The sequence below is a fragment of the Trachemys scripta genome, chromosome 16 (assembly GCF_013100865.1).
Source record: "Trachemys scripta elegans isolate TJP31775 chromosome 16, CAS_Tse_1.0, whole genome shotgun sequence".
NCBI classification, from domain to species: Eukaryota; Metazoa; Chordata; order Testudines; family Emydidae; genus Trachemys; species Trachemys scripta.
Window position 1 is genome coordinate 22794815 of NC_048313.1, and position 26778 is coordinate 22821592.

A 26778-nucleotide genomic window follows, 5' to 3' on the forward strand; every position below is an offset into this window, starting at 1 on the left:
GCGCGGGGGGCCCCCGAGCGCTAATAGCGGGGGGTGAGAGCCTGGCTCCCCCCACGTCCAGGGGAGTTTCTGTTCTTGGCTTCCGTGGAGCCGGGAGTTCGGGGTTGCTCCGCCCGCGCGACACCCGGTTCTCCTGCGGGGCAGCACCCCCGCCCCCCAGCAGAGATTTCTCCCCCCGGCTCCGCGGAGAGCCCAGAACCTGCCTGGGATGGAGGGGCAGAGCACGCGGCTGGCTAGCGCCCCTCACCGCTGGGGCGGGGCGGGGGTTGCAGCCTTTGGGGATTTTCAATCCCCAATAAGTGCCAGGGACATCCACGCAGCGCCAGGGAAATTGGGGGACGGATGAGCCCGGCCAGGGGGGGAGCTGGGTCCCAGGGTCTCCATACACCATGGATAAGTTGGTACCTCTGAGCTGAGACCCCCGGCCCATGGGTGCCCCCCCGGCCCGTGCACCCATCCCCGGGCGCAGCGACGCGGGCAGGAGAACAGACAAAAATCTCGACACCTACCAGGCTTGGCGGGTGGGCCAGCACCGGCTGCGATGCCAGAGCCAGAGACTTCCCCGGCCGCTCCAGCTGCTAACGGGGGGCGGGGGGCTCCTATTGTCTGAGGCCAGGATCCGGGGGAGAAAGTCGCGCTGCTGCTCCCAGGCACAACAAGTCCATGCCCAGCGCCCGGCTCAGGCTGCCAGGGCTTCCCCGGGCCCCGTCCGCCTCCGCCTCGCCCCCACCCCCCGAGCGAGCGAGCTTCAGAGGCCAGCGCCTGGGTCCCCGGCGAGCCTCGCCCACCCGCCTCTGCAGCCCCCGGGGCCCGGGCTCCGCAGGGGGCAACAGGGAGACCCGAATCCGAGGAGTTTTTAAAGGGCTGTTCCGGGGCGGGGCGTTTCCTATCGGCCCGAGGGGATCGATCACACGCATCAATTCGAAGTGAAGCCAGCTCCCGTGTCTCCGAGCCGGAGCGAGCGGGGCTCATGGCGGGAGACCCGAGCGCGGATCTGCTCCGGGGCGGGCAGGAGGGTGAAGGGTCCGCGGTGGAAATGGGGCTCTGGCCAGGCCCAGCGGGAGAAGCCTGGGGTCGGGTTATACAGACCGGCAGTCAGGCTATAGAGACCGGGGCAGGCCCAGACCAGGCGTTTGGTTGCCTGATCCAGGGGAAAGGCGCGGGGAGTCCCGGGCCAGGGGCCGCGCTGCGGTCCCCGTCGGATTGTGGGGTCACCGCGATGCCACTGCCCCAGCTCCTGCCAGGCGTTATAGTGCGACAGGGCCATATCCCGGCCCGGGGGGGGGGGGTCACCCGCAGCGAGCAGGCAGTGGAGCGGGCTGGGCCTGGGGGTAAGAGCCGGGACCTGTGGAGAGTCCGGCCAGCGGGGGGGGGGGGGGGGGGGGGGGGCGGGGGGGGCCCCCCCGGGCCCCCCCGGGCGGGGGGCGGGGCCGGGGGGGGGGCCCCCCCCCCCCCCAGGAATGGATAGGGCCAGAGCACAGCGACCGGGCGGTTTGCGACGGTCGTTACAGGCCGGATCCGCTGGGCTCGGGTTAATTCGATTTGTGTAACAAACCGAAGCTGGGTAAAGCGTGAAAGTGCCCCAAACCGAATCTACACTCACCCCCACCCCATTAACTGCCCCAAACCGGATCTATTCTTCACAGGGCAGAGACCCGAACCGACCCCGCAGCGGGTCCAGGGACTCCCTCCTTTGGGGAAGGGTCTGAGCCGGGACGGGCGGGGGGATCGGGGCAGCCCGGCAAGGGGGGTCAGGGGCGCCCAGGGACGCGTCCCGCCGCCTTGGCTCCGGGGTGTTTAAGGCTCAGCCACATTCATCCCCACGGTCCGTTCATCGCAATTAGCAGCCCAGGCCCGGCTGGGCTCAGACCCGAACTGGAGGAGGGCGGGGCCTGCGGACCCTTTGGGGCTGCAGGGGGCACCGCCCCGCCCTGGTGCCTGGGCTGGGGGGCTGAGCAGTGAATGCGGGAGGCGAGGGAGTGTAGGGGATGAAGGGGGTGGGGGCTGGGTATAGGGGGTGGGGGGATGAAGGGGTGCGGGAGGTTCGGGGGATGAAAGGCGTGTGGGGGGATAAGAGGGTGAGGGTGGGGGGGATGAAGGGGGTGGGGGCTGTTTATAGGGGCTGCAGAGGGATGAAGGGGGGTGGAGGGTGCAAGGGAATAAAAGCTGGTGGGGATGAAGGTGGGTGGGGGCTGGGCATAGGGGGTGCAGGGATGGGGGGTGGGCATAGGGGCTGCAGGGGAATGAAGGGGGATGGAGGGTGCAAGGGAATAAAAGTGGGTGGGGATGAAGGCGGGTGGGGGCTGGGCATAGGGGGTGCAGGAGGTGGGGAGGGATAAAAGCAGGTGGGGGATGAAGGGGGTGGGGGCTGGGAAGAGGTGGTCCATGGGATGAAAGGGGAGTGGACGCTGGGAATAGGGGCTGCAGGGGGATGAAGGGGGGTGGGGAGTTCGGGGGGATGAAAGAGGTGGGGAGTGTGAGGGGATAAAAGCAGGTGGGGGTGGTGGGGGATGAAGGGGGTGGGGGCTGGGCATAGGGGCTGCAGGGAGATATGAGTGTGGAGGGTGCGAGGGAATAAAAGCCGTTGGGGGTGGGGGGGATGAAGGGGGTGGGGGCTGGGTATAGGGGCTGCAGGGGGATGAAGGGGATGGAGGGTGCGAGGGGATAAAGGCAGGTGGGGGATGAAGGGGATGAGGGCTGGGAAGAGGTGGTACAGGGGATGAAAGGGGAGTGGAGGCTGGGAAAAGGGGCTGCTGGGGGATAAGGGGGGTGGGGAGTTCGGGGGGATGAAAGAGGTGGGGAGTGTGAGGGGATAAAAGCAGGTGGGGGTGGGGGTGGGGGGGTTGAAGGGGTGAGGGGCTGGGCATAGGGGCTGCAGGGGGCTGCAGGGGATGAAGGGGGGTGGAGGATGCAAGGGAATAAAAGCGGGTGGAGGTGGTGGGGGATGAAGGCGGGTGGGGGCTGCGCATAGAGGATGCAGGGGGATAAGAGTGCGGAGGGTGCGAGGGAATAAAAGTGGGTGGGGGTGGTGGGGGATGAAGGGGGTGGGGGCTGGGTATAGGGGATGCAGGGGGATATGAGTGCGGAGGGTGCGAGGGAATACAAGCGGTGGGGGTGGGGGTGATGAAGGGGGTGTGCAGAGAAGTGGCTGGGAGGCTCTAGGGGTTTTTTTGGCCAACATTTTCACACACAAAAAAACTGAAGAAAGTTCTCAACAGCTAGAAAGCCCAGAACCACCCCCACCCTGCTCCCTGGGACCCCTCTTTATGCCCTCTGGACCTTGCCCCATAGTGACCCCTCAGATTCCCCCCCCACACACACACACACTCCCCAGAGACCCTTTTCTCTGTTTCATGGATTGGAATTTAATTTACCTGGGATATAACTGGGGGCCCTGGGACCCTCTCAGGGGAGCAGGTAGGTGGGGGCGGGGCTGAAACTGGCCTGGGGGAGGGTGTCAGATGCACCAGGGTGCACAGGGCCCCCTTACTGGAGCCCTTATTTCTGGTAGAGAAGTAACCACACAGCCCTGGTGCTGCCCAGGCCGGGCTGGGAGAGGGCCTGCACCTGGCCAGCAGAGGGAGCTGGGGGGCCTGAGGCTGCCCATGTGCAGCAGGTGTGTGACTCTCGCTAGGGGCTCTCCACCCCTGGGACCAAGGCCCTGAAGTGTCCCTTAGGCCGCCCGCGCCCACCGCAGCCTGGGCAGCATTGGCCGGGGTGTAGCAGCGACCCCAGCCCACCATTTCCTGCCTTCCCCCCCGCCCCCAACCTGTGCTCAGCCACGGCTGGCGCTGCGAGGCCTCTGCTGCCCTCATCAGACATTTTCACCCCATTTTTAAATTCAATCTAAAAACAAATATGTTTGGTTTAACTAAAAGTTTAGATATTTTGGCAGCAAACATGTGTGTGTGTTTGTTTGTTTTCATTCTCTCCCTCCTGTTTTGAATGGGGAAGAAGGGAGGCAGGGTGGAGGAGGACCAAAAACCCCAAACCGGAATTGTTTTGAGTTTTGTTGTGTTGAAAATTTTCCCAAAAGGTTTGGGTGAAATTTGCAGTTTCTTTTTTAACTTGTCACAGCTGATCCTGCCCATTCTCTGGCCCGCTCTAGCCCCCAGGTACTTTTCTAGTTCCCCTGGCTAGAGCTCGCCGTTCCAGCCATGGCCTTTTCGAGTACGCGTCCCCTGGCAGTTGCAATGCACGCTGTTGCCAGGCCTTGGAGTGCAGCAGCTTCTTGGCAAAATCTCTCCCCAGGCAGCCGCTACAGATGAAGGAGCTGAGGTTTCTAACATGTGATCAATCTCGTGTAATGGCGGCACCGTGGAAGGCCCTGCTGCCGGAGGAGATTCTGGGGAAGCGCAGCCCCCTTCCCCTCGCTGAGCAGGACCCTCTCCGCCCCGTGAGTGATGAAGTGTGTGGGGAAACCTCAGCATTCTCCAGCCAGTCCCACCGACTCACGCTAGCCCCTGCCAGAGTAACCACGGCCCCGGCTTCCCAGACGGCCTCACTCCACCTGGAAGAGACAGAGGCAGACTGACCCTCTGAAGGCCACAGCACATTAGGGGGTGGAGACCTCACAGCGAGGTCCTACCTGCGTACAGGCAGGGGGATGCACTGTTCTGCTTGGTGACTCCGCCAATGGCACCTGCCAACCACTCCCAATCCCCAGCCTTTGGGGGACTCACCCGTATAACTCTCTGGCGAACGCTGTCCACCAATGAAACGCAGAGGAAGAGCATATCGGCCCCATGGGGGAGAGCAGCTGCCTGGCTATTTAACGTGCACAGAGCCCCCCAAGTGTGCATCCTCCCCAACCCTAACCAAACCTAATCCTAAGGGATGTAGAAAGTGGCTGTCACCTTCATATCCATCCCAGCTATTGTGTATGCTAAACATCCCTTTGATGGGGTGGTTCTCCGTGCTCTCAGGGTCGGGGCATGGCAAGGCACAGCCCACTGGTCGTTTTTACCCTCGAACTCCAACTGGAACAAAGGTGACAGACTTGTCTGCAAGATATTCTTACTCCAGGAGAAGGATCCGACTCAAATCCTTCGCGCTGGCACTTGAGCCTTCACAACTTGGGCACTGGGCAGAGCCAGGACACCTGGGTTCAATTCCCAGCTCTGCCTCTGACCTCCTGCCTGACGTTGCATCCTCTCTCTGGGCCTTGGTTTCTGTCTCGCCTCTTTAGACGTCAAGCTCTGCAGAGCAGCGACTGTGTCAGGCGCAGTGCGATGGGGCCCTGCTACCATGGTACACAGAAGAGCGGGACACCACCCCAGCCTGCCTCTAAGGCTCTCTCTCACTCTGTGCTTGTACCGCACCTAGCACAATGGGTCTCGAGGTGCTGCTGTAAGGGGCAGGCCCTGGTTTATGCCAGGGTACATGACTGGAGAATCCAGCCCCAGACCTTCACCAGGAAAACAGGCTTGGGCCCTAGGTGTCTTTGTACATCAGAGGTTATTAATTAGTTTTGTATACAAGAATCTTTTGTACAGCACCCAGCACACGGGAGTCCTGCTCCATGCGTGGGGCTCCCGTAACACCCCTAATAAACCATGTTAGTGTCACTCTTACCTCATGTGCATCCTCCTAATCCAGACAGGGGATGTCTGATTTGCAAGGTCAATGGGACTGGTGGGTGCTCAGAGCGCCAGGGGCTCCGAATTCAACATCACCCATTTTCACTTCCAACTCGGCTGTTTTTATTGGGAACGTAATAACCCCATGTAAGCTGCTGAGCGTGCTGAGAACTAAGGGGATGTACAATGCAGGTCTGTAAAATGGGACTAACGAGTTACCTCCTTTGCAGACTGATTGATGAGAGGAGCTAGGTAGTATTAATTATTTATTATCACCACAGTGCTCAAGGGTGGCAGGGCAGCAACAGCCCCCCCCAGCCAAATAGTTTTACTGTTAGGCCCGTAATTTGCAGCCTGTTCAATTTCTTTTTTTAGTGTACAATGAAGAAAGGACAGAAAACGCAGGAGACAGGAAAGGAAGCTGCTTTATGCTGAGTGCCACTTTCCATGTAGAGCGCTCTGCTGTGGGCTGAAGGGCACCGTCTGGTGCATACAGCTCGTAACTACAGCTGGTTGTAAATTTTCCATCAAGAGTTTTATTTCTGGATGGAAAATGTCTTTTTTGACAAAATGGACATTATCTTCCAAGCTATCTTTTTCAATATTTTTTTGGGGGGAGGGATGTGCGGGTAAAATCGTTTGGTTATAAATGGAAAGTGTTTGTTTTTTGTTGTTTGAAAAACAATTGGGGGGGGGGAGGGTGGTTTCAATAACTTCCCCCATATTTTTCAAAAACAAATGTTGACAAAAATGAAGTTTTCACTGGGAACTAATTTCCAAACCAGCTGCAGCTGAACCAAACCATGTCTGATTCAGAGAGATGTATCTGTCACCATCCCTCGCAGGAGACGTTTCTGACCACCAGAATTATCTGACCCCAGGAGCTTTCCCCGTGTAGGGAATATGAGAGTCACATGCCACAGAGAGAGAATTCATAGGGGAAACAGCACCAGGGTTTGGAGGGTGGAGGAAGAGACCTCAGAGTTGTGCAGGGGGGCTGGAACAATGTGTATTGTGGGGTGCTTAGAGCCATTGAACCAAACTGCCAACCTGCATATAATGGAAACCGCGGTAAGCCAGGGGGTGTGGGAGCACCCCTCATCCCAGCACCTATGGAGCTGTGGAGTTAACAAATCCACCGAAGCTAACAGAGCTGCAGAGGCAGCCATTAACTCTGAATTTATATAGGAGCATTAGATGATTCACATCCGAGAGGGCCACTGCCCCAGCTAGTCTGGGATCACCCCCATCTCATACCAAGGGTCCATCTATTCCGTTCGTGGCCACGGCTCATTGCTTCAGAGGAAAAACCGACCCTCCCCTCTGCTAATATAACTAGCGCTACAGAGGGAAAGAATTTCTTCCTAATCCCCACTATGATTCCTCTAACTCCATGATCAGAGCTTGCAGAGATGGCTATAAATGCTATTAACGGGCACACCCCGTTCCTAGGGACTGTGCCTGACTCCCTGAGGGCAGGGAATCACACATTGGATAAATCTGTGTTTGCTCTTATCGATCCTAAATTGGCTACTTGCCCCCTGATTGCATCAAACTTTGCCCTGTGCTCTCATTATGCCACCTGCTAAAAAGAGGGAGGGCTCAGATCGCACTGCAGCCTCTTGTGGTTTTCAGCAGACACTGCACATTGTTTTCCTGTAACTTTCCAAGTGCATCCACGCGTGACCCACAAGTCGGCGGATGTTACCAAGGTGCCCAACCCACAGAGGACACGAGTCTGTTACAGCCAGAGTTGATTGAAAAATTAAAACAGATGCAATTTGGCGGGGGGGGGGGTTAGAATGGATTTTGAAAATTTGGTTATTTTTGAAAACTTCACAACTTTTCATTTAAAAAAAAAATTTTTTTTTACCTCAAATTTTTGGTTTCAAATTTTTCCCATTTTCACCCTTTCCCCCTCTTTTTTTCATTTAGTGGCATGGAGATGGGGAGTAAAAACCCCAGACCATTTTGAAAATTCATTTTTAAAATTTGGTTTCAAGAAGGCAACTTTTCAACAATGTCTTTGTTTGAAAACATTTTTTTTGATCAGCCCTAGGCTCACGCTGTAGAGGTGCAGACTTTTAGCATTGGAGGTCCATTCTGGGTCCTCCCCAGGATACGGACCCAATGGCTGAGAGAGACCCATGGGGGAGCTGACCGGAAATGGACACACAGATAAAGGGAATATAAATTAAGAACAGAAGAGTGGGGGGAAAAATAAAAAGATTAGTATGATGTTTACAGCCTCAAAGTACTGGACCTTGGCTTGCATCTCTGTCACCACCTGGAGGCAGTGCTGGCTCTCTGCACTGACCTGCAGGTCCAGGCAGTGTGGCTGGGAGGTGGTGTTGGTCCGGTCTGCTCATGGAGGTGCAGGCTTTTCACAGATGTAGTAGCACTCGTATGTGCAATGCACGTCGTTCCACTCCCCGTAGGTCCAGACGTGCGCACAGTCCTCATTCTGGCCACTGTTGTTGGGCTCCCCCTCCTTCCAGTACCTAAACACAGTGGGGCTACAGTTGGAGGGGCAGGAATGGGGTGCAGGGGACAGAGCGGGGTCAAAGCTGGAGGTGGTCCTGAGCTGCACATAATGGGGATTTGAAGCCGGCGTGTCCTGGAGTTAGGGGGATGAAGCGTAGGCCCATTGCCGGTGAAAACCATCAGCCTTACACACCACGGAAAGTTGGACATCAACGCCCCATGCGGCTTCCCATGACCTGATCTTACCCCGCTGTGGCCCAGCCCCGTGCCTTCGGGCTCTCTCCACAGACACAGAGGCTGTTTCTGCAGCAGGAGGCCTGCGGCATTAAGGAAGAGGGAGAGCGATAGCCAGCAGGGGTCGGCCCCGCACTCACGTGAAACCAGTTGTGGAGTCGCTCCCGTCGATCCATTTCCACTCCCCTTCTGAGTTCTGGTCTGAGAGGCCGATCCAGAAGCGCTGGTTGCGTGTCCTGTACATGATAAAATTCTGCAGCCGGAAGTGGGGTGGGGGAGGAAGCACAGAGTCATCTCCTTTACCAGGATCAGCACCATTTTACTCTTCATTTGCATCACAGCAGAAGCGGGGCTGGTGGAGCCGTGTCTATTCGATGTGTAACACACCCCACAGGGCTCTGTCACTACATACATCCAGGGACCCATAACAGAGCATGTACCACACAGGGCCAGGGCCTCACATCCCCTTTATGTGGCTGGCACAAAGAGCACAAAAGCCTAGGACTGCTAATGGAGTTGCCCCTTCAGCTCACCCGGTAGAAACCTGTCCTTTCAGAGGTGGTGCTGCCATGTTCACTTCCCACCGGCCACCCACACCAGAGAGTTGTTACACGTGTAGCGTTGGGAACCCACAGAAGGGTGATGCAGAGGTAGCTGGGGGAAGCAGCTAGTTCCTGTGGGTGCTAAGAATGCGGGAATGACAGAGAGGCCTTGAGAGAAGGCAAGCCATGAGAAAGAAGCTCAGAGGTTTTCCATCCAGACTGTCTCGTCTTTACCTGCTTGGTGCGGCTGTTAATGATGGCCAGGCGTGAATGCTCCTCCTCGCACAGCACCTTCGCCCTCTGCCAAGATGTCTCACGCAAGGAGAAGAAGTAACATTTCCCACTGAAGTATTCCCATTCCCGGGCTTCAGGACCGCATGGGAACACTGGGAAAGGGAGGGACCAGCAGTCAGACACACCAAGTGGGGCAGGTCTACCCTGTCCCGTGTGGAAATGACAGCACAACCCCAGCTCTGCAAGGACCTGACTTCCAAGGCAGCGGTTATAGCTGGAACTGTCCAGTCACAATACTAGGGGTTTGCTTCTGCCTAACAACCAGAAGAAAGCTGGGGCCCCGGCTCCAAAGCAAATAAATAGTTCAGAAGCCGGGATCCCCTGTGTGCAGCATGAAGTGAGCCAAGGAAAATCAGAAGAGGTAATGCCCCCAAATTGCTGCTAGGATCCCTGGTGCTAGAGACTGAACAGATACCCTGCAACCTAATGATCACAGCAGGGAGCAGCAGCTGTGGCCAGAAGGAGCGAGGGCAACCCAGGGAGGTGGGCAGAGCAGAGGGCAGGGGAGGGAAGAGGCTCGTATAATGGGGAGGGCACGGCAGAGGCAGCAGGAGCCGGGGCGGAGGGGGGCATAGGGCAGTGCCCTGTACTTACGTTTGAAATCGTTGCTGGAATGATTCCGTTTCACTTCATTGCGCATTTCATTCAGTTGTGAAGAGAGCATTGAAACTAAAATCGGGGGGTGGGGGGGAGGGAGAGAGAGAGAAAGAGAGAACACACATGCCAGGTTATCTGACCCTGCTGCCACCCTGCTATGTCTGAGAGGCATTGAGTCATCTTTGGGTTTCAACACCCTTTACCCAGTGAGCTCACCAGCACTTGTGTGTGCTAGAAACACCTTCCAAAGAGGCTTATTTAATCCATGGGGAAAGCCAAAACCATGCCCTTACAGCCAATCACAGGGCAAGGTGATCTGGGCACCTTAATGCACTAATTCTCCCGGGTTTACAACCTGGTTCAGCCTGGAATAGGAAGCAGGATTTAACAGGTTTGGTGGGAAACAAAACCACCTTGGGATACACAAAGGAAAAAACTGCCATTAGACAATCCCCACTGGGCACCAGAAATTCCAAGCAACCGTGACCTGAACCAAAGGCACCAGGGGAGAAAGGGGCGGGCGGCTTTGCAAAGGCTGTGGTGGGTGTTTCCAAGGGTTTGTCCCCCAGAGTAAGCGTTGGTGCACTAGGGTAGCTGTGCTGTCGTAGCGGTGCTGGCATGAAAGGTGACTAGAGATTTGCATAACATCAGTGCAAAAATCCAAGCACAGAAAAGTCCTAACATGAAGCTCTGAGGATCCGCCTGGCCCTGGGGTTATGGCCACAAGGAGGCTAGGACGTGGCTCCCTTTTGGGCTGGTGAGTGCTGACAAAGTAACCCTCTTGCATCCCCAGCACCAGCAACAAGACCTCAGTGTGAGGCAGTGGAAGGGTTAAACAAGTTTGACCTAATTTATCACCCTCCGCCCGCTCTCAGCCCAGCAGGGCTTTCATCTACCTGATTGATGAGGATAATCAATAGAGCACCTTCTGTAACAATGCTAGAGCGTCACACCTTCACCTGCCTCCCTCACCAGGGAGAGAACAACATACAATCCCACCCCCACTTTGCAGCTGGAGAGAAAGGGACACACCGAGAGGGCGAGGGCCCTGCTCCCGAGGTGGACAGGCAGGGGACACGGTTGGCACCCAGGAGACTGGATTTTATTCCCTGCTCTAACCCTGGCCTGCTGGGGGAGCCTGGGCAGCTGCTTCCCCTCCCAGCCTGTGTCGGTTTAACTGCGAGCTCTGCAAGGCAGGGGCTGGCTCCGTGTGTCCGCGCAGCACCCAGCGCAGTGGGGCTCTTGGATGAGCTCTTTGCCGCTGGCAAGACAAAGAAGAACAAGGACCCAGAAGGAGACAGTATCAGGGTTTGACCCCAGGGCTTCTGAGCACACAGACCCCACGGGGTCTCTCTGAGTCCCCCCAACTTCCTTCTTCATTAATGACGTGAAACGTTTCATCTCCCGAAGGCCCCACGCACGCTACCTCTGGAGAGTGACACCGCAAACAGGATGAGGATCAGCAGGTAAGAAAGCGCCAGCAGCACGTAGACTGTGCGGGAGGATCTCAGCTTCTGCCGGAGGTAGTTTCTGTCTTTAGAACAGAAGAAAGATCGCCAAGGGTCACAGATTGACAGGTTTGGCAGTGACTTTGCAGGAAGGTCCCATTTATAAAGGGTTAATAAATGATTAACCCTAAATTAGATGGTTAATTGCTTGGTATAGAGGCTGATAGGGCGTTTATAACTACAACTTACAGCTATCTATCAGGTTTTTTTTCTTAGCCTCACTGCGGTAGTGTCTGGGAGCCCCGATCCTGGCTCAGGACCCCAGCGTGCTGGGCACCGTACAAACCCAGAACAGAGACGTGCCCTGCCCCAAAGAGCTTACAAGCTTCTCACCATCCACGAGACACTCCTATAATGTGCTTATAATGGCTGGTAATAATCACAAACAACGGAAGGGTTTAAGCTTCCATTCAGACTGTGACCAAGTATCTAGGGTTACAGTTTTGTTTCGCACGTGCCCTCTAGAGGATTATTCCCCCCCCCCCATCATTAAGTGATGTTTAACACACATTCCAATTTCATCCCAGGGAAATTAGGCCTGTCACTCAGCCTTTGGAGAGTGGTTGCACAACCTGGCTGTCGTTTCCGGTTTAAGACAACTTAAGGGGGACTCCAGTTTTCAGACAATGCTGAGTGCCTAAACAACCCAGCCCCTCTAAGGCGTCTCCAGTCGGACACTCGCAGACCTTTCACAATACCAGGGGCCATGAGTCTTAATTCAAAGCAATAACATCTCTACAGTTGGAGAAAGGCCACTTCCTTCTCTCACCTGCCAACAAACGATTTCCCTTTCATTGAAAAGCATAAAATATAGCTCCCAGCAGGGCCAGCATCCTCGTCCCAAACAGCCCAGCACAATTAGCACTAATTAGCCTGCCTGTCAGAGCAGAGAGGCCAAAGACTGAATTGGCCAGAGATGCTCATCTCCCTTCTCGCAGGTCAGGGTAAGGAAAGACTTCTCTGCTGCATCCGTTCAACAGCAGCAGAGAGAGCAGACACCTCAGAACGGCCACACTGAGTCAGACCAACGGTCCAGCTAGCCCAGTGCCCTGCCTTCCGATGGCAGCCAGGGCCAGATGCTTCGGAAGCAGTGAACAGAACAGGACAATTATCAAGTGACCCATCCCATTGTCCAGCCCCAGTTTCTGGCAGTCAGAGGTTTAGGGACACCCAGAACACTGGGGTTGTCCCCTGGCCATATTGCCTAATAGCCACTGATGGTCCTATCCTCCATGAACTTTTTTAACCCAGTTATACATTTGGCCTTCACAACACCCCCTGACAATGAATTCCACAGTTGACTGTGTGTTGTATGAAGCAGTACTTCCTTACGTTTGTTTTAAACCTGCTGCCTGTTAATTTCATTGGGTGAGCCCTAGTTCTTGTGTTACATGAAGGGATAAATAACACTTTCTCATTTTCTTCACACCATTCATGACTGGATAGACCTCTATCATATCCTCACATTAATCATTTATTTTCTAAGCTGAACAGTCCCACTCTTTTTAAGCTGTTTTCATATGAAAGCTGTTCCATATTCCTAATCATTTTTGTTGCTCTTCTCTGTACTTTTAAGAATTCTAATACATCCTTTTTGAGATGGGACAACCAGAACTGCATGCAGTATTCAAGGTCTGGACATACTATGGATTTATAGAGTGGCATTATGATATTTTCTGCCCTATTATACACCTCTACCCCGATATAACGTGACCCGATATAAGACGAATTCAGATATAAAGCAGTGCTCCGGGGGGGTAAAGCGGTTCTCCGGGGAGGCGGGGCTGCGCACTCTGGTAGATCAAAGCAAGTTCGATTTCACCTATAACGCGCTAAGATTTTTTGGCTCCCGAGGACAGCGTTCTATCGAGGTAGAGGTGTATATCCCTTTGCTAATGGTTCCTAACATCCTGTTATCTTTTTTGACTGCTGCTGTACATTGAGCAATGTTTTCAGAGAACTCCCCACAGCGACTCCAAGATCTCATTCCTGAATAGTAAGAGCTAATTTAGACCTCATCATTTTTTATGGATGGTTGGGATTCTGTTTTGCAACGTGCATTACACTTTGCACTTCTCAACACTGAATTTCATCTGCCATTTTCCTGCCCAGTCACCCAGTTTTGTGAGATCCCTTTGTGTCTCTTCTCAGTTTTTGACCTATCTTGAGTAATTTTGTATCCTCTGCAAACTTTGCCACCTCACTGTTTACCTCCTTTTCCAGAGCATTTATGGGTATGTTGCACAGCACTGGCCCCACTACAGATCCCTGGGGGACCCCGTTATTTACTGCTTTCCACTTTGAAAATTGACCATTTATTCCTACCTTTTGTTTCCTATCTTTTAACCGGCTACTGATCTGTGAGAAGACCTTCCCTCTTATTCCCTGACTGCCCATTCATCTGGTCTAGCGACCTGTTTCTCTCTTTCCTCCCGTTCCTGAGCTATTGGATGGAAGGGAAGGAAGAGGGCTTACCTCTAAACATGTGCAGCTCATCTTGAAGCCTGTCCTTGTCCATGCTGTAAATGATGCCTGGGAGGCAGAGATGACTTGAAATGGCATTAGAACATGGCAAAGTGGAACCCTGCTCACTGGACTATCTAGAATAGAGAATTCACAATTCCACTAGGAATGTTAAATCCAGAGGTTAATGTATAACCTGCAGTGCTCACACCATGTCCCAGGCAACTTGCCCTCTAACCCTGGCCGTTTGGACTGCTTCCATTTCAAACGTGGTCCTGATAACTCCTCTGCTCAAACAGATTAAAAGGTCTCGGCTGGCCAACCAGCTCATTCTTTCTATTCAAAACTCTCTTGGTCAATTTTAAGTTGTGCAAGAGCAAAAATACAAGATGCCTGGTTCCTGAAGCTGCTCCCCTCATGCAGGTAAGAAAAAACCTAGCTTGGTCACAAAAGCAGGGTTTGGAAAGCAACAGCTCAGAACTTTCTTTCTGGAAGAAAATCACAGCCCTCTTGACTTTGGAAAGCAGTTGCTAAGCCGTCACAGAGTGGTTCCACACAGAACCGGCGGTGTCCCAGTGGACATGCTTACACAAGAAGATAAAATGGATCCCAGGCTGATCATTGTCCTACAAATATATGTATTATGGAGCTATAGTCCTTACTTTGTAATTAAAGTGTTTTCAGTTCTAGGTACCCAATTCCCCTGCCCCTTGTGCAGTCATTTAATTTGGTGCAACATGCAATCAGATCAGAATGGTAGTGTTTTGCACTCCCTTTGCACTGGTATAAAAGCTGCACAAAGGGGCAGGATAAAGGAGAATCAAGTCCTACGTGCTCTTTCAACCCCTTTTCCAACTCTCAAAAAAGCTTCATTTGAGCCCAAAATCTCACGTGCTTAGTAAGAGTCTCATGGTAATTTGTAATGTTTGAGGTCACGCAATGTTTTTGAAAGATGGAAAAACATGTAGCTTCTCACTGTGAGGACTCAACTGTCACTTGTCTCCTAACTCCAAGACATCTTGTTGCAAAGACGCTGGGTTTATTTTCCACCTTGGTGTCCAGTCCAAACACACATGGGCCTCAGGTCATCTTTCCGGAATAATTTTTAAATAAATCTTTACTGATAGAACTAAGGCACAAATGGCAGTTAGGTGCCTAAATGCCTTGCGCAGGCAATAGGACAGTGGTTCTCAAACTTCTGTACTGGTGACCCCTTTCACATGGCAAGCCTCGGAGTGTGACTCCCCCTAATAAATTAAAAACACTTTTTAATATATTTAACACCTTTATAAATGCTGGAGGCAAAGCGGGGTTTGGGGTGGAGGCTGACAGCTCGCGACCCCCCCATGTAATAGCCTTGTGACCCCCTGAGGGGTCCCAACCCCCAGTTTGAGAACCCCTGCAATAGGAGGAATTATTTGTCGACCCATCACTTGTGCCTTTAATAATCTCGCCCCTTGAGAAATCTTGGGAGGTTTGTTTGAATTCTTCCATTTTTTTCTGTGCTGCATCTCACTGTAAAATTTAACTGCTTCCAGCTAAGTCACAATTCATCTGGTGAATGTTTTATATTCATTTAATGTTGCTGTCCAAACACAATTATTGATGTAATGCTCATTAACATATGGCTATCTTTGTGCTGTTTATATTAGCCATTATTTGTACTATGATAGCACTCAAAGATCCAGTCTGAAATAGGAACCTTTCTATGCCAGGTGACGTACAGACATGCACAGTAACTTGCCCTCATAGCTTTCGTTCTGAACAGACAAGGCACACAACGGGTGGGAGGGGAAACAGAGGCAGAGAGAAGGAGAACTGACTTGCCCAAAGTCACATGATGCTCACATAGACTAAACAGTGATATCTACAGTCTCAGCAAGTTGCCATCACAACCCTAGGACTCCTGTGATACCCAGACTCCATACATTAACGCAGCTGATCAGTCTGATAGTTAGTACATGAAAGGTAGAACTGCTGTTCCCTTGCCATTCCATGCTTAGTACGTGCATGTTCCACAGGTGCCCTGGGATAAAAAAAATCTCAGTTCAGAAACTGGCAAGTTGGGACTTACAAATATTAAATTACACTGTTCAGCACACAGTGCTGCGGACTGCAAACATCCCAGTGCTAACAACTGTAGAGAACACTTTGATTCCAGCAGGGGGGCTGGAACAATGTTTATAGCGGGGGGTACTGAGAGACGTTGAACCAAACTGTACACCCGGTATATAATGGAAACCACTTCAAGCTGGGGGTGTGGCAGCGCCCCAGTTACCGCACTTACAGATTCCAGAGTCCCAGCCTGGCCCCATCGAACTGTGGTAAGAGCTGGACTGACTGATTTTGCTGTGCTTTTGATTTTCATTTTTGCCAATTTGTTTTCATGTCTATAGCTAAAAAGGGACCAGATGCCCCAGTGGCAGATGCTACGGAAGGTAACATGGTTCCTTGCAGCCTTTCCTCTATCTTAAACCTTTGTGTTTGCGATAAACACGTATCAGTAGGTGTGACGCTTCCCAGGGTGCCCGGGTTGTGAGGCCCCTCACTACCACCTCTGCTTAGCACAAGGAAGCCTTATCTGTGCCAGCTCAGAGTGGGCTCCACAACCCCCCCCCGGCCATGGGCAACGGAGGCACTCCCCTCCAGGCCTACGCAGGCCTTGCTCTCGCTCGTTTAGTGATCGAGACACTCTAACCCCTGGGTGTCACTCTGGAGCGACCAGCCCCTGGTCCACTGGACACCTGCAGAATTCACAGAGCCGATGCTACCAACACCAGCTTACCCATTTCCCTTCAGATCACACTCGGCTTAACATTCAGCACAGAGGTATGTTAATAGTGACAACAGGTAAAAGTTTATGAAATAAAGAGCAGAGATGTCAATGATCACAAGCAGAGGTATTAGAAACAAATGGTGACAAGTACAATAAAATGATAACACGCATTCTAGAACCTAGATGACTTACTCAGCTAGTTACTATCATGTCTGCTAGTGTTTCTCACCAGCATTTTTCAGCCAGTAGGCTGTAATCCCTTTTCAATTAAACAAGCCACACACTCAGCTGGCCTACTCTGTGACTAATACCTTGTGTTTCCTTGCATTCTCCTGATATACCAGACTAATTCTTTGATTTTAGTCATGAACACGACACACTTCGCTGTGTTCCCTCTTGTAGATTTTGAGATTTCCTGTAGACTTTGAAATCTTGATTAGCTGGTAGCTCCGTATGCAAACAGACTTGTACTGTAAAGATATGCAATATTCAATGACCACTTAGGGAGATAAATGTCTACTATCCCCTGCCTGACCAGAACTTGTTTATTGCCTTCTAGTGACCTGTCTTAACTTACATACCTGAAGAACACACATTTCAGTATAAATACATAACTTTGTATATAATATGTTTACATACATTTCACCATGATTATGACCAGTGAGCTTTCAGGGGAGACCTCACATGCCACCCTTTGGTCCTTGAAACCCTATGCACCCCCCTGTGCCCTCTGCCAGTTGGCACCAAGGGGTCACAGTAGGTATTAAACAAACAGACCTGAAACCATTCCCAATGCAAGGCTGGGGCTCTCACCACTGTTTATTTCCCTGAGTTTTGCACTGGTCTTACTTTTGTATGACCACAAAGACACAATGTCAGCCCAGGGCAAAGAGGGCAGTTGTTGCCAAGATGCACAGTAGATTTCACCACACGGGTTCAGTGCCTTCCAGGTTTGTTGTTTGATCTGAAAGCTTCTTGCATAACCTATACCTGGAAAGGAGGAAAACAGCCGATTAGACAAATTTGTTATTTATATAAAAACACAGGCCTGCAATGGGAGGCTTAACTGAGAAGTTAGCCATAAGAACATAAGAACGGCCGTACTGGTCAGAGCAAAGGTCCATCCAGCCCAGTATCCTGTCTACTGACAGTGGCCAGTGCCAGGTGTCCCAGGGGGAATGAACCTAACAGGTAATGATCAAGTGACCTCTCTCCTGCCATCCATCTCCACCCTCTGACACACAGAGGCTAGGGACACCATTCCTTACCCATCCTGGCTAATAGCCATTAATGGACTTAACCTCCATGAATTTATCTAGTTCTCTTTAAAACCCTGTTATAGTCCTAGCCTTCACAACCTCCTCAGGCAAGGAGTTCCACAGGTTGACTGTGCGCTGTGTGAAGAACTTCCTTTTATTTGTTTTAAACCTGCTGCCCAGTAATTTCATTTGGTGACCCCTACTTCTTATATTATGGGAACAAGTAAGTAACTTCTCCTTATTCACTTTCTCCACACCACTCATGATTTTATAAACCTCTATCATATCCCCCCCAGTCTCCTCTTTTCCAAGCTGAAAAGTCCTAGCCCCTTTAATCTCTCCTCATATAGGACCCGTTCCAAACCCCCTAATCATTTAGTTACCCTTCTCTGAATCTTTTCTAATGCCAGTATATCTTTTTTGAGATGAGGAGACCACATCTGTACGCAGTATTCAAGTTGTGGGCGTACCATGGATTTATATAAGGGCAATAAGGTATTCTCCGTCTTATTCGCTATCCCTTTTTGAATGATTCCTAACATCCTGTTTGCTTTTTTGACTGCCGCTGCACACTGCGTGGACGTCTTCAGAGAACTATCCACGATGACTCCAAGATCTCTTTCATGATTAGTTGTAGCTAAATTAGTCCCAATCATATTCTATGTATAGTTGGTGTTATTTTTTCCAATGTGCATTACTTTACATTTATCCACATTAAATTTCATTTGCCATTTTGTTGCCCAATCACTTAGTTTTGTGAGATCTTTTTGAAGTTCTTCATAGTCTGCTTTGGTCTTAACTGTCTTGAGCAGTTTAGTATCATCTGCAAACTTTACCACCTCACTTTTTACCCCTTTCTCCAGATCATTTATGAATAAGTTGAATAGGATTGGTCCTAGGACTGACCCTTGGGGAACACCACTAGTTACTTCTCTCCATTCTGAAAATTTACCATTTATTCCTATCCTTTGTTCCCTGTCTTTTAACCAGTTCTCAATCCATGAAAGGATCTTCCCTCTTATCCCATGACAACTTAGTGCTCTCAGACCCCAGAAAAGGTGTTGGTTGTTATAGACAGCATGATGGTGGCCATGGAAGTTGGAATCCGCTAAGGAGTGTGTGAAAACTCACCTGCCGAATCAACTAGCCCTGAAAATGGATGGCGCTGAAGCATCGGGCCCATACCTGGCCGTCGCCGGCAATGAGAGCCACGGGGGCTATGCCACAACAAGTAGGAGGGCCGCTGTGGTGTGCCTTGAAGCCTAGGGCGCGGGCCCGAGTGGAGCCACCGCAGGTGTAGATCTTGGTGGTAGTAGCAAATATTCAAACGAGAACTTTGAAGGCCGAAGTGGAGAAGGGTTCCATGTGAACAGCAGTTGAACATGGGTCAGTCGGTCCTAAGAGATAAGCGAGTGCCATTCCGAAGGGACAGGCGATGGCCTCCGTTGCCCTCAGCCGATCAAAAGGGAGTCGGGTTCAGATCCCCGAATCCGGAGTGGCAGAGATCGGTGCCGCGAGGCGTCCAGTGCGGTAACGCAACTGATCCCGGAGAAGCCGGCGGGAGCCCCGGGGAGAGTTCTCTTTTCTTTGTGAAGGGCAGAGCACCCTGGAATGGGCTCACCCCGAGAGAGGGGCTCGAGCCCTGGAAAGCGTCACGGTTTTAGTGGCGTCCGGTGAGCTCTCACTGGCCCTTGAAAATCCAGGGGAGATGGTGTAAATCTCACGCCAGGCCGTACCCATATCTGCAGCAGATCTCAAGGTGAACAGTCTCTGGCATGTTAGAACAATGTAGGTAAGGGAAGTTGGCAAGCCAGATCGTAACTTCGGGATAAGAATTGGCTCTAAGGGCTGGGGTGCAAAGTGGGGCTGGGTGCAACTCTGGACGCAAGCTGGGCCCTTCCTGTGGATCGCCCCAGCTGTGGTGGGCGTCGCTCGCCTCTCCCCCTCCACGGGGATGGTGGGGGGGCGGTGTTCCGCCTTGGCCGGCGCCTAGCAGCTGACTTAGAACTGGTGCGGATCAGGAGAATCCGACTGTTTAATTGAAAGAAAGCATCGCGAAGGCCCGTGGTGGGTGTTGATGTGATGCAATTTTGTATCTGAAATTGTGAATATTGACTATATAACTGTATTTCAAATGTAGTTACACCTGGATAACGCCTATTAGACAAGATGCTTTCAGTCTAGAAAAGGGGCAGTGGCGGATTAGCCACTGGGCCTATGGGGCCTGTACTGAGGGGCCCCGGCCAACTGGGGGGCCCTAGAGACCCCACATCCCGACCCCGCTCCCTGGCAGCAGCACTGGGCGGGCAGGGTGGGCACAGCAGGGGAAGCTGGGGGGAGAGGGGGAGAAGGGGAAGCCCTTGCACTGGGACCCCAGCTGTGGCCCCAGAACTGGAGGAGCTCTTGTTACCTGCCGCAGCCTCAGGGCTCAGGGAGCTATCACTCCTTGCTGTGGCCTGGGGCCCTAGGGGAGGGGAGAGAGAGAGAGACAGAGCTTCTCTGGTCTTGGGGCCATGGGAAGTGGGGTACGTGTGCGCAGGAAGTAGCAAACGGGTTGTGGGGCTGCACTGGGAGGGGTGGAATGGGGGGACACTAGGTAGAACAGGAGCGGGGCCCCAGGGAAGGGGGAGAAAAGGGTGGGGCCCCAGGCAAAGGGGGAAGAGGTGGGTCTCTCCATACAACACAAGCAGTATCACTGATTTGTTAAAAACCACAAGTCAACTATTGTCACATTTCAGTCAAAACCTGACAGCATGAGACGACTTTACAGATCTAAAAGCATTTTTATTTTATAAATAAATTTGACATTTGATTACAGATAACAACTCAGCAGATTCAAAACCTCAGTGTGTCCTAGAATGGAAACTTCATAACAGCTACCATTTTAATGTCAGCCAAAACTTGCTAGCATGAACTCAGGGCTTTGTAACAGCAGGTAAAGATGAGGGAGTATTTAACGAATAGAAGGCACAAGCAGCCATGGACAGCAATGTAACCCAACAAACCAGGTGCAGGATCTGGCTACTGGCAGCCTACTAATCTTACTCAAATATACCACCTGAGATCTATGCACTAGTTATTTGCATACATTTGGGTCTGGTCTATGCTACAGTTAGGTCAACGCAAGGTGGCTTACGTCAATCTTATTCAGTCAGCATCTACCCTATAATGATGCTCCTGACAAAGTAAATCACCCGCTACGTGAACTTAATAATTCCACCTCCACAAGAGGCGTAGCACTTAAGTCAACATAGTTATGACGAAGTGTCAGTGTAGACACTGTGTTAATTACATCAATTTTAATGGCCTCCAGGAGGTGTCCCACAATGCCACACCACTACCGCTCTAGTCACTGTTTTGAACTCCACTGTCCGGTGGCCAGGTACTCGCCACATACCTTTTAAATTCATTTCCTGTTTGCTCAGCATGGAGATCTCACCTAGCATCTGCCCAATTGACCATGCTGGTTCCACGCAGCAAACACACTCCTGCCTTGAGTACACAGGAGGTGGTGGATCTCCTGGGTCTCTGGGGAGAATCTGTGCCGGCACAGCTCCAATCCAGCCATAGAAATGTAGATATCTACAGACAGATGGCTTGGGACAAGGTGGAGAAGGGCTACAAGAGGGAAATGCATCAGTGCCTCATGAAAATCAAGGAGCCGCGGCAGGCACACCAGAAGGCAAGGGAGGCAAACAGTTGCTCTGGTGCAGAGCCGCAGATATGCTGTTTCTACAAGGAGCTGCATGGCATCCTTGGCGGTGACCCCACCACCACCCGGAGGGCCCTGTGGATACTTCGGAGGAGTCAGAGTCATGCACCACTGGCGTGAACCCTGAGTACAAGGTGCTGGACGAGGAACAGGAGCAGGAGGAGTGTGGGGGACAGTCGACCGGGGGTTCCAGTGGTGTCTTCCTGACACCAGAGCAGTTGAGCCAGCCCCTATCATCCAGCACCGGCAAGTCTGATTCAGGGAAAAGAACCTCTGGTAAGTAGGACATTTGCTTCAGTATTGCAGGCAGACATCTGTTCATGTTTTTAATCAGGTTAGAAGAGATAGTGAAATAACCAATAGAGGTAGAGTTGCTGTCTGCTTCTCATTCCCCTGTACTGTTAGACAGAGGGGGCCCAGCGGAACAGTTTGTGCGCCCCGGGATGTTCCGTGCATCTTCCACAGAGATCTCAAGGAAACTTTCCTGGAGGTAGGGTGCAATCCTCTGCCGAAGGTTTCTGGGGAGGGCTGCCTTACTAGAACACCTTCCCACAACACTCAGCAATTCGGCAGGCATCACTGCAGCACACGGACTAACAGCAGCCGGACGCGTGCAGGAGCAGTTTCCTTTCTGCCTCCGTTACCCTCAGGAGCAAGATATACGCTAAAGTCTCCATTGCCTGTGGGAAACGGTGACAGTATTCAGCTCAACTGCCCCGTCTGCTTATACTGATGCCTGGGAGCTACCCCAAGTTATTGACCCAACTCGCTCCACCCCCCAGGACGTACTCATCATGCCTAGGACTGCTGCCCAGCTCTATGGATCCCAAGGAGAAGGGAGAATGTTGTGCTTGTAACTTGTGGGGCCGTGAATGCATTCACAATAGTACCTCTGTCCACTGTTTTCTTTTGCAGCTGCAAGCGTGGCCTTGACAGTCTCTCCATCCACCCTGAAAGAGCAGCTGGGCCAGCTAAGCAGGAGAAAGAAGAGGACATGGGAAGACATGTTGCAGGAGGTCCTGTGAGGTTCTGCTGTGTCAGATTCCAGGCTTGGAGGGTGACGCTCAGGGACAGAATGCAGAGCGATAGCAAGGACAGGAGAAACGGACAGGCAGAGATGATGGTGCTGCTCAAGGACCAAACAGACATGCTGTGATCTCTGACCGAACTTCAGGCTGAACAGGTGTGTGCTTGCCTCCCCCTGCAGCACACAGACAAATGCACTCCGGGACTTCCTTATACTTCCCCCTCCCCCACATTCCACATATCCTTGGGGTCGCAGCAGAACCCCCACCACTCCACCCTGCGGGACAGGACCCAATCACAGCCGCACATCACCGACCTGTGTGGTGTCTGTGTTTGTGAAATGGAAATGATGGGTTCTTTCCCCTTAAAGGTTCTGTTCCGGGCAATTAAAATGGGTGTTTGCACAATCCTTTGTCCACTTCCTACTAGGCATGTTTTGGAGTATGCTCATAGCACAATATGGCTAATGCCTTTTGACCTGAGTTAAATTTTATCTACAGTCCAAGGTTTGGGTAGCCAAACCCTTCTGTGTGTCAGGACAACAGCTGAATTACTCCCTTGTGCTTGGGGATAATTCACCTGTTGCCTGATGTTTAATGTGAGAAGGGTTAAACTTAAAAGAGAAACCCCCTGCTGCCAAACTGCCTCTAATTTAAATAAGCTCATAGGGTCACTGGTCCTCATATGCCACCTATTAATCGGGCCTTGCTATTTTCTTAGTACGAGAAGGTGAGAAGTCACTTCAGGAGCCCAGCCAAGCAGACTGCAGAACTGAATTTCTGCTGGCCCGTTTTCAGGTGATACAAGCTGTCAGGATGGTCCTTGTCCTACACTGCTCACCTCATTGTTTTAGCCAGAGAAAATTCTGCCTCCAGACAGGATGAATGTCCATTTCACAAACACAGACACCATTACAAAGGATGAATATAGGCAAACACCACAGGAATGCTGGGGCAAGATTAGAAAGGCAAAGGCACAAAATGAGCTCAAACTAGCTACGGGAATAAAGGGAAACAAGAAGACTTTTTGTCAATACATTAGAAGCAAGAGGAAGACCAAAGACAGGGTAGGCCCACTGCTTAGTGAAGAGGGAGAAACAGTAACAGGAAACTTGGAAATGGCAGAGATGCTTAATGACTTCTTTGTTTCGGTCTTCACCGAGAAGTCTGAAGGAATGCCTAACATAGTGAATGCTAATGGGAAGGGGGTAGGTTTAGCAGATAAAATAAAAAAAGAACAAGTTAAAAATCACTTAGAAAAGTTAGATGCCTGCAAGTCACCAGGGCCTGATGAAATGCATCCTAGAATACTCAAGGAGCTAATAGAGGAGGTATCCGAGCCTCTAGCTATTATCTTTGGAAAGTCATGGGAGACGGGAGAGATTCCAGGAGACTGGAAAAGGGCAAATATAGTGCCCATCTATAAAAAGGGAAATAAAAACAACCCAGGAAACTACAGACCAGTTAGTTTAACTTCTGTGCCAGGGAAGATAATGGAGCAAGTAATTAAGGAAATCATCTGCAAACACTTGGAAGGTGGTAAGGTGATAGGGAACAGCCAGCATGGATTTGTGAAGAACAAATCATGTCAAACCAATCTGATAGCTTTCTTTGATAGGATAACGAGCCTTGTGGATAAGGGTGAAGCTGTGGATGTGGTATACCTAGACTTTAGTAAAGCATTTGATACGGTCTCGCATGATGTTCTTATCGATAAACTAGGCAAATACAATTTAGATGGGGCTACTATAAGGTGGGTGCATAACTGGCGGGATAACCGTACTCAGAGAGTTGTTATTAATGGTTCCCAATCCTGCTGGAAAGGCATAACGAGTGGGGTACCGCAGGGGTCTGTTTTGGGACCGGCGCTGTTCAATATCTTCATCAACGACTTAGATATTGGCATAGAAAGTACGCTTATTACGTTTGCGGATGATACCAAACTGGGAGGGATTGCAACTGCTTTGGAGGACAGGGTCATAATTCAAAATGATCTGGACAAATTGGAGAAATGGGCTGAGTTAAACAGGATGAAGTTTAACAAAGACAAATGCAAAGTGCTCCACTTAGGAAGGAAAAATCAGTTTCACACATACAGAATGGGAAGAGACTGTCTAGGAAGGAGTACGGCAGAAAGGGATCTAGGGGTTATAGTGGACCACAAGCTAAATATGAGTCAACAGTGTGATGCTGTTGCAAAAAAAGCAAACATGATTCTGGGATGTATTAACAGGTGTGTTGTGAGCAAGACACGAGAAGTCATTCTTCCGCTCTACTCTGCTCTGGTTAGGCCTCAGCTGGAGTATTGTGTCCAGTTCTGGGCACCGCATTTTAAAAAAGATGTGGAGAAATTGGAAAGGGTCCAGAGAAGAGCAACAAGAATGATTAAAGGTCTTGAGAACATGACCTATGAAGGAAGGCTGAAAGAATTGGGTTTGTTTAGTTTGGAAAAGAGAAGACTGAGAGGGGACCCTGCCCAGAAGAAGCAATTCTGGGAGCTATTTCAGGGGGGTGAACACCCCACAGCTCACCCTCATGTATTCCATACAACTCCCCACTGTTAACATTTCGCCTCAGAATGTGTGTCAGGGAGCACATTAGAAACGGCAGTTGGGCAAACTTGCCTGAATTTTATGTATTGTCTGGTCTTCAAAGTCAATCCCATCTAAATTGAGATTGCTTAACTGGGGGAGTGCCTGGCACACAGCAACAATGGCATCGGGGGAAAGCTTAAACCTGGACTCGAGGTGGAGGGTTTCCAAGCACTTCAAGGCTGCTAAACAAGCCAGGCCTGCATCTGTTAGGGAACAAGTATTGCTGAATTCCAAAGAGCGGAGCTGTTTCATGTGACGCCCGATGAAGTAAACAGCAGCATCTGTAATGACACATTTGCGCAGGACCAGGCATTCCAGGTCCTCCAGATATGGGGCTGCTCTCTGAATTCCAGCGTCCGTCAGCCGGTAGGTTCCAGAGAGGGTCAGTGTCCTTAGGCTGGTCTGAGAGGATACGTTAAGCAGATGCTGGTCAGAAAAGGCAGAGACGTTATGGATCATGAGATGCTGCAGTTGTGGCAGGACTCTGGGAGTCTCTGGAGATGCAGATTTTTGGAACCACACAGCTGGGATCTCACACTGGCTCAGCTTCAGGCTCTTTAGAGAAGACGGTATACAGTCATATGGGAGCCGGCGGAGGTCAGCCTGGGTCAGGCACAGATGATAGAGGCTGGGACACTGCTTCCCGAGTGCCTGCAGCAGCGCTGGGGAAAGGAACTCATGCTTTCTCATGGAGTAGAGAGCTCCTCTCACTTTCAGTACCCTCAGGCTATTGCGCAGGTACTGCCTTAGCAGGTGCCACAGGATTCTGGAGCTGAGCTGAGCACAAGAGAGCAAGCAACAGAGCACTTAGCACCTTGACAGACACGCAACACACCCAACAGAAGCAGTAAACGAGCAAGGAAAGGCCCATCCCCGCTCTTCTTCACATACCTCTTTCCCATCCATCTTTAAGGAAGTTACTCCACACCCGTAGGATAAGCCACAGGCACGGCCCTGCAGTAGATCTCTCCTCTTACCCTGACTGCTGCAGCTCCTTTCCCTATGAGCAACCTCAGTCTCTGCTCTCCACACTCCAGCACGTGTCAGATGCTGTGGCTGCCTTCTCCTCCACATACACAGTCTCTGTCCTCAGACACCATCCCTGACTCCAGGGAGCTGCTTAAAACAACCCTCCTGGTTTTAAATGCTCTTCAGAAACTGGTCCAGCTCTCTGCCCATCTCTGCCCATCTAACACTAGCCTCCCATATGCAGCTCCCTCCCCCAATGCCCCATATGTGCAAGATCTGCCCCTGGGATAGCCTCACTGTGCCGCTTCTCTTCCTTCTCTTCTCTCCTCTCATTCACCATCTCATGTTGAATCCCGGATGCAGGCGTCTGGTCCCCAAAGGCCCCTCTACCCCTTCCCCGGGACAGCATTTATGAGCCCCTTGGAGTGGTCTCGAGTGGGAGACACGCTGCAGGGACACAGCTGGGCTGGTACCTTGTAGGGCCTTAAATCCACAAATCTCCAGAGCATCTTGTCCTGTACCAGCCTGTGCCAGCGTCTGCAGACCCTGTGGGAACAGCAGCAGGGCAAGTTACGATCCCGACAGCAGCAGCCGTGCTCAATTTTGTGGGGGGCACAGGGAACGAGCTCATCCACCGGGGGGGCATGGAGGAGCTGGGCCGAGCTGCGGGCGGGGGGAGCAGGGGGCTGGACCGAGCCGCCCCGGGAGGAGGAGGATGGGGGGGGGGCTGGACCGAGCCGCC

General features: G+C 51.7%; 2 protein-coding genes across 2 annotated transcripts in view; both read right to left on the reverse strand.

Moving 5' to 3' along the window:
• Nucleotides 1-5832: 5832 nt before the first annotated feature.
• LOC117888586 (hepatic lectin-like) lies at nucleotides 5833-13875 on the reverse strand. Its single transcript, XM_034792120.1, has 6 exons — nucleotides 13714-13875; nucleotides 11157-11264; nucleotides 9728-9802; nucleotides 9074-9225; nucleotides 8438-8550; nucleotides 5833-8080 (listed from the first exon to the last, which is right to left on the reverse strand). The coding sequence occupies exons 1-6, from the start codon at nucleotides 13754-13756 to the stop codon at nucleotides 7945-7947; spliced, it is 627 nt and encodes a 208-aa protein (XP_034648011.1). The 5' UTR covers nucleotides 13757-13875; the 3' UTR covers nucleotides 5833-7944.
• Nucleotides 13876-24819: 10944 nt separating this feature from the next.
• FBXL12 (F-box and leucine rich repeat protein 12) overlaps nucleotides 24820-26778 on the reverse strand; it is a 14115-nt gene continuing 12156 nt past the window's right edge. The window contains exons 2-3 of the mRNA XM_034792814.1: nucleotides 26510-26763; nucleotides 24820-25844 (exon numbers count right to left, since the gene is read on the reverse strand). Of these exons, the coding sequence (XP_034648705.1) occupies nucleotides 25071-25844; nucleotides 26510-26763 (1028 nt within the window). The 3' untranslated portion in view covers nucleotides 24820-25070. The remainder of the gene's footprint in view (nucleotides 25845-26509; nucleotides 26764-26778) is intronic.